The sequence below is a fragment of the Manis javanica genome, chromosome 1 (assembly GCF_040802235.1).
Source record: "Manis javanica isolate MJ-LG chromosome 1, MJ_LKY, whole genome shotgun sequence".
NCBI classification, from domain to species: Eukaryota; Metazoa; Chordata; class Mammalia; order Pholidota; family Manidae; genus Manis; species Manis javanica.
Window position 1 is genome coordinate 138,000,827 of NC_133156.1, and position 13,946 is coordinate 138,014,772.

At 46.8% G+C, this 13,946-nt stretch overlaps 1 protein-coding gene across 1 annotated transcript in view; it reads left to right on the forward strand.

Moving 5' to 3' along the window:
* MYO10 (myosin X) overlaps nt 1-13,946 on the forward strand; it is a 200,490-nt gene that overhangs the window by 161,566 nt on the left and 24,978 nt on the right. Inside the window, exons 20-26 of the mRNA XM_017653599.3 lie at nt 3,691-3,815; nt 3,910-4,024; nt 9,589-9,695; nt 10,508-10,741; nt 11,076-11,121; nt 11,814-12,668; nt 13,538-13,661. Coding sequence (XP_017509088.2) covers nt 3,691-3,815; nt 3,910-4,024; nt 9,589-9,695; nt 10,508-10,741; nt 11,076-11,121; nt 11,814-12,668; nt 13,538-13,661 — 1,606 coding nt within the window. The remainder of the gene's footprint in view (nt 1-3,690; nt 3,816-3,909; nt 4,025-9,588; nt 9,696-10,507; nt 10,742-11,075; nt 11,122-11,813; nt 12,669-13,537; nt 13,662-13,946) is intronic.

Below are 13,946 nucleotides of genomic sequence, written 5' to 3' on the forward strand. Positions count from 1 at the left end.
TTTTTTTTTCCTTCCCTCTTTCCTTAGCTGTCTTCTTCCCACCACCCCTAACAGTACCCCCTCACTCAGTAACAACCTAATGCATGTCTTCCTGTGCTCTTCTGCATATAAATATATAGACATATATTCACGCACCTACGTGTAAATAGAGCCAGGGGTGTTTTGGTGAGGTTGTCATTTCACAAAAAAGATTTTTGTAAAATGTTAAAACATTATATTTTCTCACCCTGCAAAAGGCCTGAGAGTCATCTAGTGCATCTTTAATTTGGTCTTGTTTTTTAATGGCTACATAATATTTCACGATGTGTATGATACCAAAATATACTCGACCATGTTTCCAGTTTTGCCACAGCTGACAAGGAGGACCTACAGGACAGGTCTGACCGCGTTCATTGCTTGTTCTGAGCCTCCACAGGCTCTTTACCTTGGAAACAGTTGTCAGAGTTGAGTGTGGAGGTCCCCGCCCATCCGGGCCCCTCTCCAGCTCCTCCCACCACCATCCCCATCCCAGACCACTGACTGAACATGCCGGCTGCTGCTTCTACTTCTTGGCTTTCGGTGGTGCTGGGGCCTCTGTGCAGAATGCCCCTTTCTCACCTGGGGTGAAAGTTCGCTGTAAGAGCCCAAACTCTGCATCTCATCTGGTTTTAAATCCACATGACTCCCAAACCATCTCGGTGCTTTTACTTCTGTGTTCCCAGGGGACTTAATTTTCATCCTCACTGTGGTTTTTATATTAGGTTCTCTACTATACAGGCAGTGATGTTTGTCATACCTGTCACCCTTTTATGTTGCAGGGTTCTTGGGGAAACATTCAGCCCCTGTGAGGCTGTGCATGTGTGCAGATAGGACTTAACTTGGGAAATCTCTGTACCTTCCTCTTTATGTTGCTGCGAACCTAAAACTGCTATGAAAAAAAAATCAAATCTTAAAAGCAAAATGATTTACAGAGTGAGTAGAAAGATTAGTGGTGGCCAGGGTTTTGGGGAGATAGAGGTGAACAGGAGGAGCACAGAGGGTATTAGGGCAGTGAAAGTCCTCTGTCGGATCTCGTGGTGGTGGTCTGTGTCATGGCACATCCAGTCCCTTAGCATGTACATCATCAAGAGTGGACCCTAGGGTGACCTGTGGGCTCGGGGTAATAATGAGGCATCAATACAGGCTTACCAATTGTAAAAGATGCATCACTCTGGTGGGGACATTAATTAAAGAAAAAATAACATCTAGCCCCCACCTTTTTTTTGTTTTTTTTTTAATCCTCCCCATGTGTGAACCACGAGGCCTGGCAAATAGTAGTAGGTATTTAGTACTTTAATATTCAGTAAATAGATCAAAATCAGACTCTATGGCTGTTACTTCCCAAATCAACCCTTTTTTGTCACTGTGAAAACTTCACTGCTAGTGCTCCACAGACAGGCTCTTTCAGTGTGAATCCAGGTCTGGAAAACTAGTGTCCAGTGAAGACTGGAGTGCGTTAGTGAGTTTTGCAAGGAAAATGCCTTTCCGTTGTGACTTGGCCAGCCCCTAGCTGTGTTATCTTTGAACATTAAATTCACCAGAAAAGGAGGTTGAAGCAAAAAAGAGAGGCAGCAATGGAAGTACAAGGCTACCCCCCTCGTGATGGCAGTGTGGGTTGCCCATAGCGACAATCTGCCTATAGATCCCCCTTCCCCTGGTTAAATTACTGTGAAGAGGCAGAAACACAATCTCAATGGGAGCCTGGAAAGAGCGGCCGCTCCGGGTGGCTCCCTCCCGCCCTTCCTGGGCTGTATGAAATCCTGCAACCACACCACACTAATTAGCCCAAGAATGGAAGGGGTTGTCATGGTGACCGAGCACTTTTTAAAGCACAGGAATGGTGTTCATTATTGTTCAGTGTCTTTAGCTGTGGCCGAAAGGTCAGTGTGGCAGTAGTTTTCCATATGAATTTTGGCCCGGGAGCCTGGCCGATGGTGGGATGTTCCCGGGAGAGACTGGAAGATGGTAAGCGCGGGCGAGCTTTCCGGATGGGGTGACCCCTTAGTAATATTTTTTAGAATGTTTTAATAACAAGTACTAAACTAAGGTATTGTGTGGATTTTGTTAAAGAGAGATTGGAAGGAAAGAAACTGGGAAAAACATGGGCCAGGAATGGTGAAAGTTTGAGAGCGATTTGGAAAAGTCTTAGAGCATCAAATTAGTAGTTTCTCTGATTGTGAATTTACCCAAGTTGACTAAGTCTGATCCTTTATTCAGGGTTTGTTTTATATTAGCTCTCCACTGTTCTTTGTAGATTGCTACTGATCAGATTGTATTCCCAAATAAATATAACAGAAGCATTTTAGTCAAATACCTTCAGAATATTTGCTTCTCTCCGTTTTTTAATCCAAGGATAAAGTTTAAGAGTAACCAACAATAATTCTGTTGTCTTATTTTTATGCATTTCTTACTTTTCTAAGAATATGTTAAATAATCCAGCCTGAAAACCAGTGAGACGCAATTCTTTGGATGTTTGCCCTAATTTATTGGTTATATTTGGGTAGAATCCTGCTGAGTAAAGACAAGTTTGGCCACAGTGTTTGCAGAAGAAACTAAATAGCAGTCAGCCTGCTGGAGAGGATGGCAGCTATCCCACCAAAAGCTGAAGGGAGATTTGCAGAGCATTCTTTAAATTTCTTTTTGCTGGTTTGGGAAGCGTACAGAACAACATGGCTTTAAGCCTGATTTTGTGTTGTTGACTTTTTTTAAGGGTCCCAGATTTAAGCCACATTACTCTTTTTTGCCCTATTTAACATTGTACTTATGTCCTCTGGCAGTGTTTTTCATTTTATACACAGTTGTGTAGGGTAACAAAATAGAGGTTAATTAAAAGGAATGGGTGGTTGGAATAACAAACAAATCACTGCATAAAAAGCCGGAAGTGGGAAATAGCCTCCCGTGGGCGCTCTGCCCTGAATGACTAGTGACCCATCAGCAATGCCAGCTTGTTGGGCTCCGAATGGGCAAGAGAATACATTTCAGCATGTTAAGTCTTGGTTTGATTTCTTCTGTATTTAATTTGTATGTTCTAGGGTTAATTTATTTACTGATCATAGATAGTATGGAGCTCAATAAATGGGGTGTTTGACTGGAAGTTGAGAAAATTTTCATTTTTGTCTCTTTACTCCGCTGGTAGCTGCCCCAACGCCCCTGCCCCCCCCCCACTCCTGGCCCTCCCTGGGCCACTGTATTCTTTAGCTTAAAAATATGCCTTGAAGTCGAAGTTTTACAAGTAAATGAACTGACATCTGTATGACATTTTTAGATTCTTTGGAAAACGGCATTAAAAATGGAGGTATACTTAATGATATTTGTAAAACAATCTGAAATTTGAACATGAGTAGTAATATCAAGGAATTATTGGCATCCTTTTAGATAATAATGGTATTACAGTCATATTAAAAATGATACTGATATGTTTACAAATTAGATGGTGTATTCGATATCTGGGACTTGCTTCATAAAATCCAAGGACGGTGGGGGTGGTAAGTGGGCTCATGGATGTGACAGAATTGCCAAGGGGTGGTGGTGGTTGAAGCTGGGTGATGGGTACATGGGGGGGTGGGGCTCATTTTCTGTATTTTGTGTAGGTTCAAAATGTGTGTGTGTGTGTAAAGCAGTGGTGGGGCGGCCTCGTTAACTTTTGTCTTCTCACCTTTTTGCGTGTTTCAGATGCCAGACCAGTTTGACCAGGCAGTGGTGCTGAACCAGCTACGGTATTCAGGAATGCTGGAGACAGTGAGGATCCGCAAGGCCGGGTATGCGGTGCGAAGACCCTTCCAGGATTTTTACAAAAGGCAAGATGGAGCTGAACAGATCCCTTTCCTTTTCAGAGGGGTTGGGAAAGAGGAGTTGTAGCAAAAGGTGACGTGGGGCGTCTTTCTGCTGCAGGTATAGAGTGCTGATGCGGCACGTGGCCGCACCCGAGGACGTCAGGGGGAAGTGCACGGCACTGCTGCAGCGCTACGACGCCTCCAACAGTGAGTGGCAGCTGGGGAAGACGAAGGTATGGTCGCCGAGGAAGAACGGGTGTCCCAGCAAAGCCCTGGGAGATGGTCTGTGTCCTATGGTACTGCTGACCGGCCGTTTTTAACACTGAGAAGTTGTTCATGGTATCATGCCCACAACAGTATTTTGTCCTCCAAAAAGTTAATATTTTATTCAGAGTGCTTTGAATTTGCAGGGACTCTGTTTTCTCGGGGCACACATCGCAGCCTCAGGTGCTAAGCATTATGGGTGTGTTTTCGCTTGGGCAGTCAGCAGCAAATGCTCAGTGAAGAGCAGCTTGGTGCCATGGCTGCCTGGGCAGCTCTGGCATCTAAGAAGTGCGGCACCAGGCCTCCCGACTTTGTAATTCAGATGCTGAATGCCATCGTGGCTCCCCAGGAGCTGCTGTGCCAGAGCCCAGCAAATGGTCTGAAATCCCATAGGTTACCTAAAGTTCATTCCAGAAAGCCAGGTGAAATGCATTTCTTGAACATGCTGGTGTGGCTGAAGCCTTGTTCCAGACAGGAGCCCCATGGTGGGCAGTCTGACCTCAACAGCAAAAATCAGCCATGAAGTTGGTTGTGTGCCCTCTTCTCCCCATCTCGAGAATTCATGCCTGCCAAAAACCTCGCTTGGTTCACCGCCATGTTCTCACTCACCTCCGGTGTCTTATCACCCAGGAAAGACAGAAGTGTGACCTGGGCACAGAAATGCAGGCATCCAGGGGTTAGCCCTTGACTAGGTGAAAGGCCTCTGAGAGGCGGTCATCGTGTCCAGTCCTCCAGAAAGTACCCAGCAGCAGAGAGGTTTCCACTCACATTACATTGTTTTTAACCAAAGTGGTTCTTTGTTTAGAAAGAGGAGAAAGGAATGGAGAGAGGGAGGAAGAAGGAGAGAAGGGTGTGTCTTGTGGGTACTTACTCGGCTCAGGCCCCCCACAGACTAGGGGGCTTAAAAGGCAGTTCTGGAGGCTGGAAGCCTGAGATCCTGGTGCCTGTTCAGTGGGGTGCAGGGGAGGGCCTCCCCGGAGTGCAGACAGCTGCCTAACTGTGTCCTCACACAGTGGACAGAGCTCTGGGTTCTCGTCCTCTTTAAGGGCACTGAGTCCATCGTGGGCCCTGCATTCCTGACTTCATCGAGACCCAGTTATTCCTAAAGGCCCCACCTCAATTCCGTCACACTGGGGGTCAGGGCTGCAGCATCGGAACATGGGGTGTCAGAGGAGGGACATAACGTTTCTGTCCCTAACATTGACCAGTGTGGAATCAGTGGCAAGCATTTAGCATCACCTTGGAGCCACTCAGCAAGGTAAATACTCCTCTGCTCTTGAGGAATTTCCACTGGACGGGCGTTTTGGATACAAACATCTAAGAGGGTAGAGACCACACGCAGAGGTCGTGTATTATTACTCACCTACTGCTGTCTAAGACTGTCCCAGCCTTAGCAGCTTTAACTACACATGCTAATTATCTCAGTATCTGTGGTTCAGGGCTCCAGGCATGGCTCAACTGGGTCCTCTGTCAGGGCCTTCCAAGACTACAGTGTATCATCCAGGGCTGCATTCCTTTCTGGAGCTCAAGGTCATGGGGCACCACAATCCAGGCAATAGGGCTGGGTTCCTGTTTTCTAGCTGGCTGCCGCCTAGGGCCACTCTCAACTCCTAAAGGCCCGCTCACTAAGTAACATGGCTCCTTACTTCCCAGCCAGCAGGAGAATCTCTTTCATCTAGTCTCCTGAGATATGGAGCCTTACATAATGTAGCGTATTCCCGGAAGTGACACCCCCTCACCTTTGCCGTATTCTATGGGCTAGGAGGGAGTCATAGTTTCCACCTTACTGGAAAGATAACCCAAGGTTGTAACTCATTGGGGGTCCCCTTGAAGTGTGTCCTCACAGGTTTACAGGTCTCTCTCCCTGGAATTCTACTCCTCCCGCCTCATTGAACCAACTCACCCTGCAGGTCTCAGCTTAGATGTGGACTTTACCAGGAATCCTTTTGGACATTCTTCATTGCACCCCACCCAGACCGGGCTAAGCCCCCTCCCCTGTCCTCCTACGCTGGCCCCGTTGTAACACTTCGCAGGCTGTCTTGCTCTTGCTGGCTCGGCCTTCCCTGTTGATTTCTCTACAGCCACCCTATAAGGAATATAGGGTTAATCGTTTTTCTACAAGCAACGTCTATTAGATGCCAAAGAACCATCGGGTGGTACAAGGATCTTGCACATTTAGTCACTCAAGGCAAAATTTCCAGAGAAGGTGGCCAAAGTGGAACTCTATTAGGAGTCTGGTGTCGTCTGTTCTTTTTAATAAAAAGGACAGTGCATTCTCTATGAACTGACATCCCCCTCCTGTCTAAGTGGCATATACTGTAAGGTACAGTAACATCAGAGATCATTATGACTCACCCAGCCAATACCAGTCTCTCTTCTGAGCTCTGAAGAACCAATCCAACTTCATTTACAATTTACATTGTGGACATCAGGTCCAGGCTGGGGACACAGAGACATCACGACACGAGCATTGACCTCGGCTTACTCTGTTGCTGGGAGATAAGATATCCACATACAACTAACGAATCATACAGTATAATCTCCTTAAGGAATAAGGGCCCAGCTCACTGTGGATGGAAGTGATCAGGGTAGTATTCAAGAGGAGGAAATCTTTTAAGGTGTTAAACTTTAATGGGTGACAAGTTGAAAATTGGAGGTAGAAGGAGGATGGAAGCATGTCAGTTCATGGAAACATTAGGAAAGTAAACGTAAACATTAGAACATTTGAAATGGTGCCTGCTAAAGCTTTGACTTTGACAAGCATTTGGCTTAAGTATACACCAGCATGTGTTTTGGTCGGTGTTGCTGCCAGAATGTCTTTGTATTTAAAGCCTTGAACCTCTAATGAATATTTGGATCTTCTGGTAAAGAAATTTTTATTGTATTTACATGACAGAGGGAAATGTGGACAGTGTTGTAGCCAGCAAATTAAACACAGCAACGGGTCTGAATTAGCTAGCTTAAATCAGATACATTTAGTCCTTTGAGGGCAAAAATTCTTGTGCTGGGATGCATTTCTGATGAAGGTGGGGGGCCTGTCTGAACCCCCGTGGCATAGCCCAGGTGGGAGGAGCTCCTGATACACTTCCCCACTGAGAGGTCGGGGTGAGGGCGACCAAGGGGAGCAGCTTGTTTTTGGGTTTTCTTGGTTTTGACTTTTCCCTCTGTCTTGTGACCCAGCACATGTCACTGTTCTGACCGCCTGGGCTACATTACCAGGCCTTTTTCCCTTTGTTCTATGGCAGTAAAGCCTGCAAGAGGTATTTTTAGAAAGACATCATACTAGAATAATCCTTAGGCTCTTGAGCTGTCTAAAATAAGGATGAAAAAAAGCCCACATGAAATAGTGCATGCTGGGTACTGAGTCAGGGTCAGTAGAAGAGCCCTTGTGAGGACACTGCCCTTTCCTAAGCCCCGGACAGCACCTCCCACAGTTGCTGGGCCACGCTGACTCCATCTTGGCCACATCCGGGAATGTGTGGACGTGGCAAGGGCTCACTGCTGGGTTGGGAGAACTGGCATCTCTTTTCCATGTGTCATTGCAAAAACTCAGGGTGGATGTTCTTAATGAAACGGATTCTGGTCCCCAAAAGTATTTTGTTCCATTTGTTTGCCCCTTATAGGTAAAAATGTGGAGGTAGATTTAATAGGCAGAGCAGAGAGCTATCCTTCTGTTGGGCATAAAACAAATGCAGTATTTCTCTGATCCTGATTCCAACCAAGACATTCTTTAGATGTCTGATGAGGTGTGAAACACTCTTTCCTTCATAAAAGCTTCCTGTTTGTGCATTAAGTAAATACATGGCTCATTAGAATCAACGCCCATTTCATTATGTCACCACCACCATCACCTTTCTTCCCCAGGATTTGACTTTATTTTCTTTTAAACATTCACCAGAGCAAAAGCATCAGAATAAGATGCTTGATGCCAAAAAATAATCTCAAAGAGAAGTTCAAATACTTGTTTAAAATCCAGTCTTGGTGAAAACTGCTTCTAATCTGTGGTTTTGATAAACAGAGATTCATATCTTTGGAAACTTACCATTTTCAACAAATAAACTTTATACTTGTAGCTTCTGCCTTTACGTTAAGGTTTGGTTGTTTTGCTAAAGATGTGGTCTCTTTATGCAGTAACAGGCATGTTAATTGGAATTATAGGAAGAGGATTGTCTGAAAACTTGTCTAGGAGTTACTTGTCATAGAGCTTTACAAATACTCAGGAAACCAGAGCAGGAGTAGGTAAAGGCTGCTTTGAGTCACTTTATTTTCTGTTTTGCCCAAATGTCTTGGAAGAGACAGACCAGAGTCTGGAAAAATGTGCCATCAAGAGAACATGCTGTGTTGTTACAGGCCAGAGTGATTCACGGAGCATAAATACAAAAATCATATGAGTGAGAGAGTGTGTCATTTATGCCCCCACCCTGCCAGATGCCTCCATGTTGATGACTAATAGGAAAAGCATAAAAATACTACTTTTTTTTAGGGAATCATTCAAAACTGCTTGTGCATGCATTAAATCTTAAATTGCAAAATTAAAAGCTACCTTGATTGGTGGAAGGTCTTGACATTTTCACATCTTCTCAAATATTAGGAATTCTGATACAAAGTGCCACTTATCAGACACACCTAGCTTACTTGCCAAGCATAGAATTGAGGTGCTGGTGCCCAGAAACAGGCCAGCATATCGCTGTGATCTGTTTATCCCTGATTCTAGTATTCTTGCAATGGTTTAATTGAGATGTAGCTTAAATGGTTTAAATCTCAGTTCAAGTTCTTGTTCTCAGAATTGTATTCTTTTTTTTTTTTTGAGAGGGCATCTCTCATATTTATTGATCAAATGGTTGTTGACAACAATAAAATTCTGTATAGGGGACTCAATGCACAATCATTATCAACCCCAGGCCTAGTTCTCAACAGTCTCCAATCTTCTGAAGCATAACGAACAAGTTCTTACATGGTGAACAAATTCTTACATAGTGAATAAGTTCTTACATGGTGAACAGTGCAAGGGCAGTCATCACAGAAACTTTCGGTTTTTCAGCATTGTATTCTTAATATCAATTTTTTTGATATGTAGTTTTTAAGGCCAAGATGCTCTGACCGTAGTCCCTTGACAGGCATGAGAAGAGTTTGTGTGATAAGAAAGTAACATTTTACAAATTTCTTGAATTTTTTTCTTCCTCCCCTCCCCACCTCTTTTTGAATGTAGGGAGTCTCTTTGTACCCATACTTAGACTTAATGTAGGACTAGTGCTGGCCCATGAACTGTTTTGGCCCACAATGAGATAAGTATTTATAAACTTTGATTAGTTCCTGACAAATGGAAAGTTTAAAAAAAAATGTCACAAAATAACAGCCCCTCTTCATACGGGGTGTGAGAAGCACCATTCTAGGAAGCATGGCCATTGGTGTTTGGACAGACTTAAGGAGAGAGATGAAAGCCTCACCCTTGCAAAGATATCTTTGACCCAGGGGTCACTTCTTTCTACCAGCCATGTTGTTTGGTTCTGACACATTGCTGTCTCCTGGGCAGGTCTTCCTTCGAGAATCCTTGGAGCAGAAACTGGAGAAGCGGCGAGAGGAGGAAGTCACGCAGGCGGCCGTGGTGATTCGGGCCCACGTCTTGGGTTACCTGGCACGGTAAGGAGCATGCAAAGGGGAGAGGCTGCTGTGCACCCTGCAGAGTCCATCCTCAGTATGTGTCATGGGGGTAGCCTGGTCATTTGCTCTCATTTAAAACAGACCTGGATGGAAGGTTAGGACCAGATCAGCGTGCTTCATTAGCAACGCCAGATGCCTACTTAGCTTGACCAGGGCAGAAAGCAGTAAAGGGGGCTTCTGGTGTCTTGGCAATGACATTCAGGAACTCTGCTGATATGTTTACATTGTTTGCCTAGCCCTCTGCCTTGTGTGTGGAAGCTGCAGGCAGCCGGCCTGTTGACGTTAGTATTGCCTCATTGCGTCTGCAGAGGCCTGCACTCCAGCGCGCTTCCCAAGCTAGACAGCTGCTTTTCCTGTGCATTTGAGTTCTGTCCACCTCTGCAGGCCAGCATGCCACATGAACCCCACACCGTTCCATTTCCTGAAGTACAAAGCTATCCTGCTGGGGTGATTCCCCCCCCCTCATAAGAACACAACAGTATAGCAAATCTCTTGGTTCTGTTTACAACCCACCTTCCTGCCGGGACTATTCAAAGTTAGCATTAGGGGTTATGTGTTTATTCAGCCAAGATAATGATAGAGTCCTTGCTTTAGTTTTGTTTTATTATTCTTTTGTTTTTCTTCTGTTTTGCCGAAAGGGGCCTACTGTTTGCTCCTGTCCTATAATGAGAGTCTCCTTCCAAAACTAGGTCTGGTTCTTTTGTCTTGCAGCATTCACGTAAACTCATTTGAAAGCTCAGAGCCTCATTACCTCAACAACTCTTCTGTTGTGCTGTTCTTTTCCTTTCCAGAAAGCAGTACAGAAAAGTCCTTTACTGTGTACTGATAATACAGAAGAATTACAGGGCATACATTCTGAGGAGGAGATTTTTGCACCTGAAAAAGGCAGCCATCATTTTCCAGAAGCAACTCAGAGGTCAGATTGCCCGGAGAGTCTACAGACAGCTGCTGGCAGAGAAGCGGGCGGCGGAGGAGGAGAGGAAGCGGGCAGAGGAAGAGGAGAGGAAACGGGAGGAAGAGGAGAGGTAGGGTACCTCTCTTGCTTGACTGAAGCCGAAGAACACCTGAGTTGTAGGCTCAGTCTGCATCCTTGTAGCCAGAATTTCCAGTAGCTGCTCCAGAAACTATTTGTAACAGTAACTCTTGGAGGCCCGGATATATCCCTTGGCAGCATGGAAGACCCAGTTCTGTGTATGTTTGTATTCATGCACAAAACGAGTTCATTGCCAAAGGGAGAGGCCCCATCCTTCATCTTTCCAATGTTGTCTTTAGCAAAGCTTTTTTTAAAAAGTTGGCTCTCTGAAAAATGGCTCTAGGGTTTTTCTCATTGCTTTTATTCTGTTTCTTTACTATTTTTAGAGAGAGAGAGAGGGCACGAAGAGAGGCTGAGCTCCGTGCCCAACAGGTGAGGAATGCTGGAGCAGCGCAGCATCTCGTTTGTCCCTTCCTACTTCAAACACCTCGACTCAAGGACTTACAGTATGAAGATGTAGGAGGAAGATCTTCCAAGGAGATGTTGATGATGCAACTTCTAGCCCACTACAATTAGGCGGAAATGTGAATGCCTGAGGTTTCAGTGTGAATCATGACAGCACCCCTTCTCTAAGCCAGTGTAACTGCAGAAATCAGGTTGTGAAGGCTGCCATACCACAGTTCCAGCGGCTGGGTGGGTCAGACAACAGAGACCGACCCTCTCATAATTCTGGAGGCTGGAAGTCCAAGATTGAGGTGTTGGCAGATTTGGTGTATTCGGGGCCTCTCTCCCTGGCTTGCACAGGGCCACCTCTTGCTGTGTCCTCGTGTGCTCTTACGCCTGTGTGCTCACACGTCTCTGTCTTAATTTCCTCCTTTTACAAGGACATCAGTCAGATTGGAGCCCCACCTCACAGCCTCATTCTGGCTTAATCACCTCCTTAAGGGCCCCGTCTCCAAATACAGATACATTCTGAGTTACTGAGGGTTAGGGCCTCAACATACGCATTTGGGGAGACAAAGTCCATTAGCCCATAAGTACATCTCACTGGGATTCTTCATTGCAGAGGAGGAAGGCTGCCCATATCCTTTGTAGTGACACATCTCCCTTCCTCTTACGTCCAGGAGGAAGCAGCAAGGAGGCAGCAAGAGCTGGAAGCCTTGCAGAAGAGCCGGAGGGAAGCCGAGCTGAACTGTGAACTGGAAAGGCAGAAGGAGAACAAACAGGTGGAAGAGATCCTCCGCCTGGAAAAAGAAATCGAGGACCTACAGCGCATGAAGGAGCGGCAGGAGCTGTCCTTGACCGAGGCCTCCCTGCAGAAGCTGCAACAGCTGCGGGACGAGGAGCTCAAGAGGTTGGAGGACGAAGCCTGCCGCGCCGCCCAGGAGTTCCTGGAGTCGCTCAACTTCGACGAGATCGACGAGTGCGTCCGGAACATCGAGCGCTCGCTCTCGGAGGGCAGCGAGTTTTCGGGCGAGCTGGCCAAGAGTGCGTGCGGGGAAAAGCCCAGCTTCAACTTCAGCCAGCCCTACCCGGAGGAGGAGGTCGACGAGGGCTTTGAGGCCGATGACGATGCCTTCAAGGATTCGCCCAACCCAAGTGAGCGCGGCCACTCGGACCAGCGGACGAGCGGCATCCGGACCAGCGACGAGTCCTCGGAGGAGGACCCGTACATGAACGACACTGTGGTGCCCACGAGCCCAGGTGCCGACAGCACCGTGCTCGCCCCGCCAGAGCAGGGCTCCTCCTGCGGGGAGGCCCCCTTCTGCACGCCCCAGAGCACGGGGGGCCTCCCCTGCCCGGACGGCGAATATGACTACGACCAGGACGACTACGGGGACGGCGCCATCACCCCGGGCAGCAGCGTGACGTTCTCCAACTCCTGCAGTAGCCGGTGGTCCCCAGACTACCGGTGCTCCGTGGGCACCTACAACAGCTCCGGGGCATACCGGTTTAGCTCCGAGGGGGCGCAGTCCTCGGTGCGTACCCCTCTCCCCTCGGGCCCAGGCTCACCCTCATCGCCGGGGCATCTGTCTGTAATCCACCCCCTGTTGCTCCATCACTTGGATGAAGGGAGCCCCCACAAACGTGCCAAGATTGCAAAGTCCAGCTCTTAAAGATGATCCTAACCCCCTCTTGCCAAAAGCAGTCACATTAGTAAGGGGAACTCTGATGTGCCTGTTGTAGATTGAACACAAGGCCCAGAACTGCATTTTGCCCAGAGCCTAAGAAAAGTTGGCATTTGAGTAAGAAACTTGAGCTGTGTCTGTCCTCGCTTTGCAGCAGATGGGAAATGAGCCCCACCCCCACCCCCCAGAGTGGACCCAGGGCTGCCAAGGGCAGGCTGGAGACCTCACGGTAGCTTTGCAGGCCACACCATGGGAATTGTATCTTGTTCTGTGTTTAAAGGAGGAATCTTTAAGGGTTTTCATGTGTTCCAGCTTATTGATTTATTTTACTCTTTATTTTTTTCCCATTGACTGTGCATTCAGTAGTCCCTTGACTTTCTGAGACTTGGAAATCTTTTCAGCATAGTAATTTAAAGGGAAATAAACTCTTGCATTGTTAGACTAGACTCATACCCCTAAATAGCAGTGTTTTCAGGATAGATAGATAGCCTTTGGTGAAAGCATGTCTTGCATTTTATGTACAATTCAGCAGACCGTTTGACTATAAGTAGTACTTTGTAATTCTGAGTTCCTCTGGTGGCCACATGCCTCTGGATACGTGTGTCAGTTTTTTTGTCCTTTATTTTTGGAAGTCCCAATGTTGATATATGCAGGGCATTTCCATGGCTCAATTTCTGTCCTTTTTGCTCATGTTGGCGCTTCCTCCCCTTCTTGTCCAGTTTGAAGACAGCGAAGAGGACTTTGACTCAAGGTTCGACACTGACGATGAGCTTTCTTACCGGCGGGACTCGGTGTACAGCTGCGTCACCCTGCCGTACTTCCACAGCTTTCTGTACATGAAAGGTATGCTCTCGTCTCTGCAGCGCCTGGGTTGCGGTAGAGAGATGGAAACTGAGATCTGATTGAGGAGGACTGGGAACACCACCCTTCCCTCCCCTGTCCTGATGTTGGGTCCTCTTTGGTGAATGGAGGGAGCCCCGGGGGTATGACATGGGTGATGTGACCTTCCTGTGAAAAACGTTGCCTCGATGCTCCTCGTTTGGCACAATACTAAGACAATATCTGCAACTCTGGTCACCATACTCATCCCCTTGCTTCTCTGTTACCCTCATTCCTAATGTGTGCTCT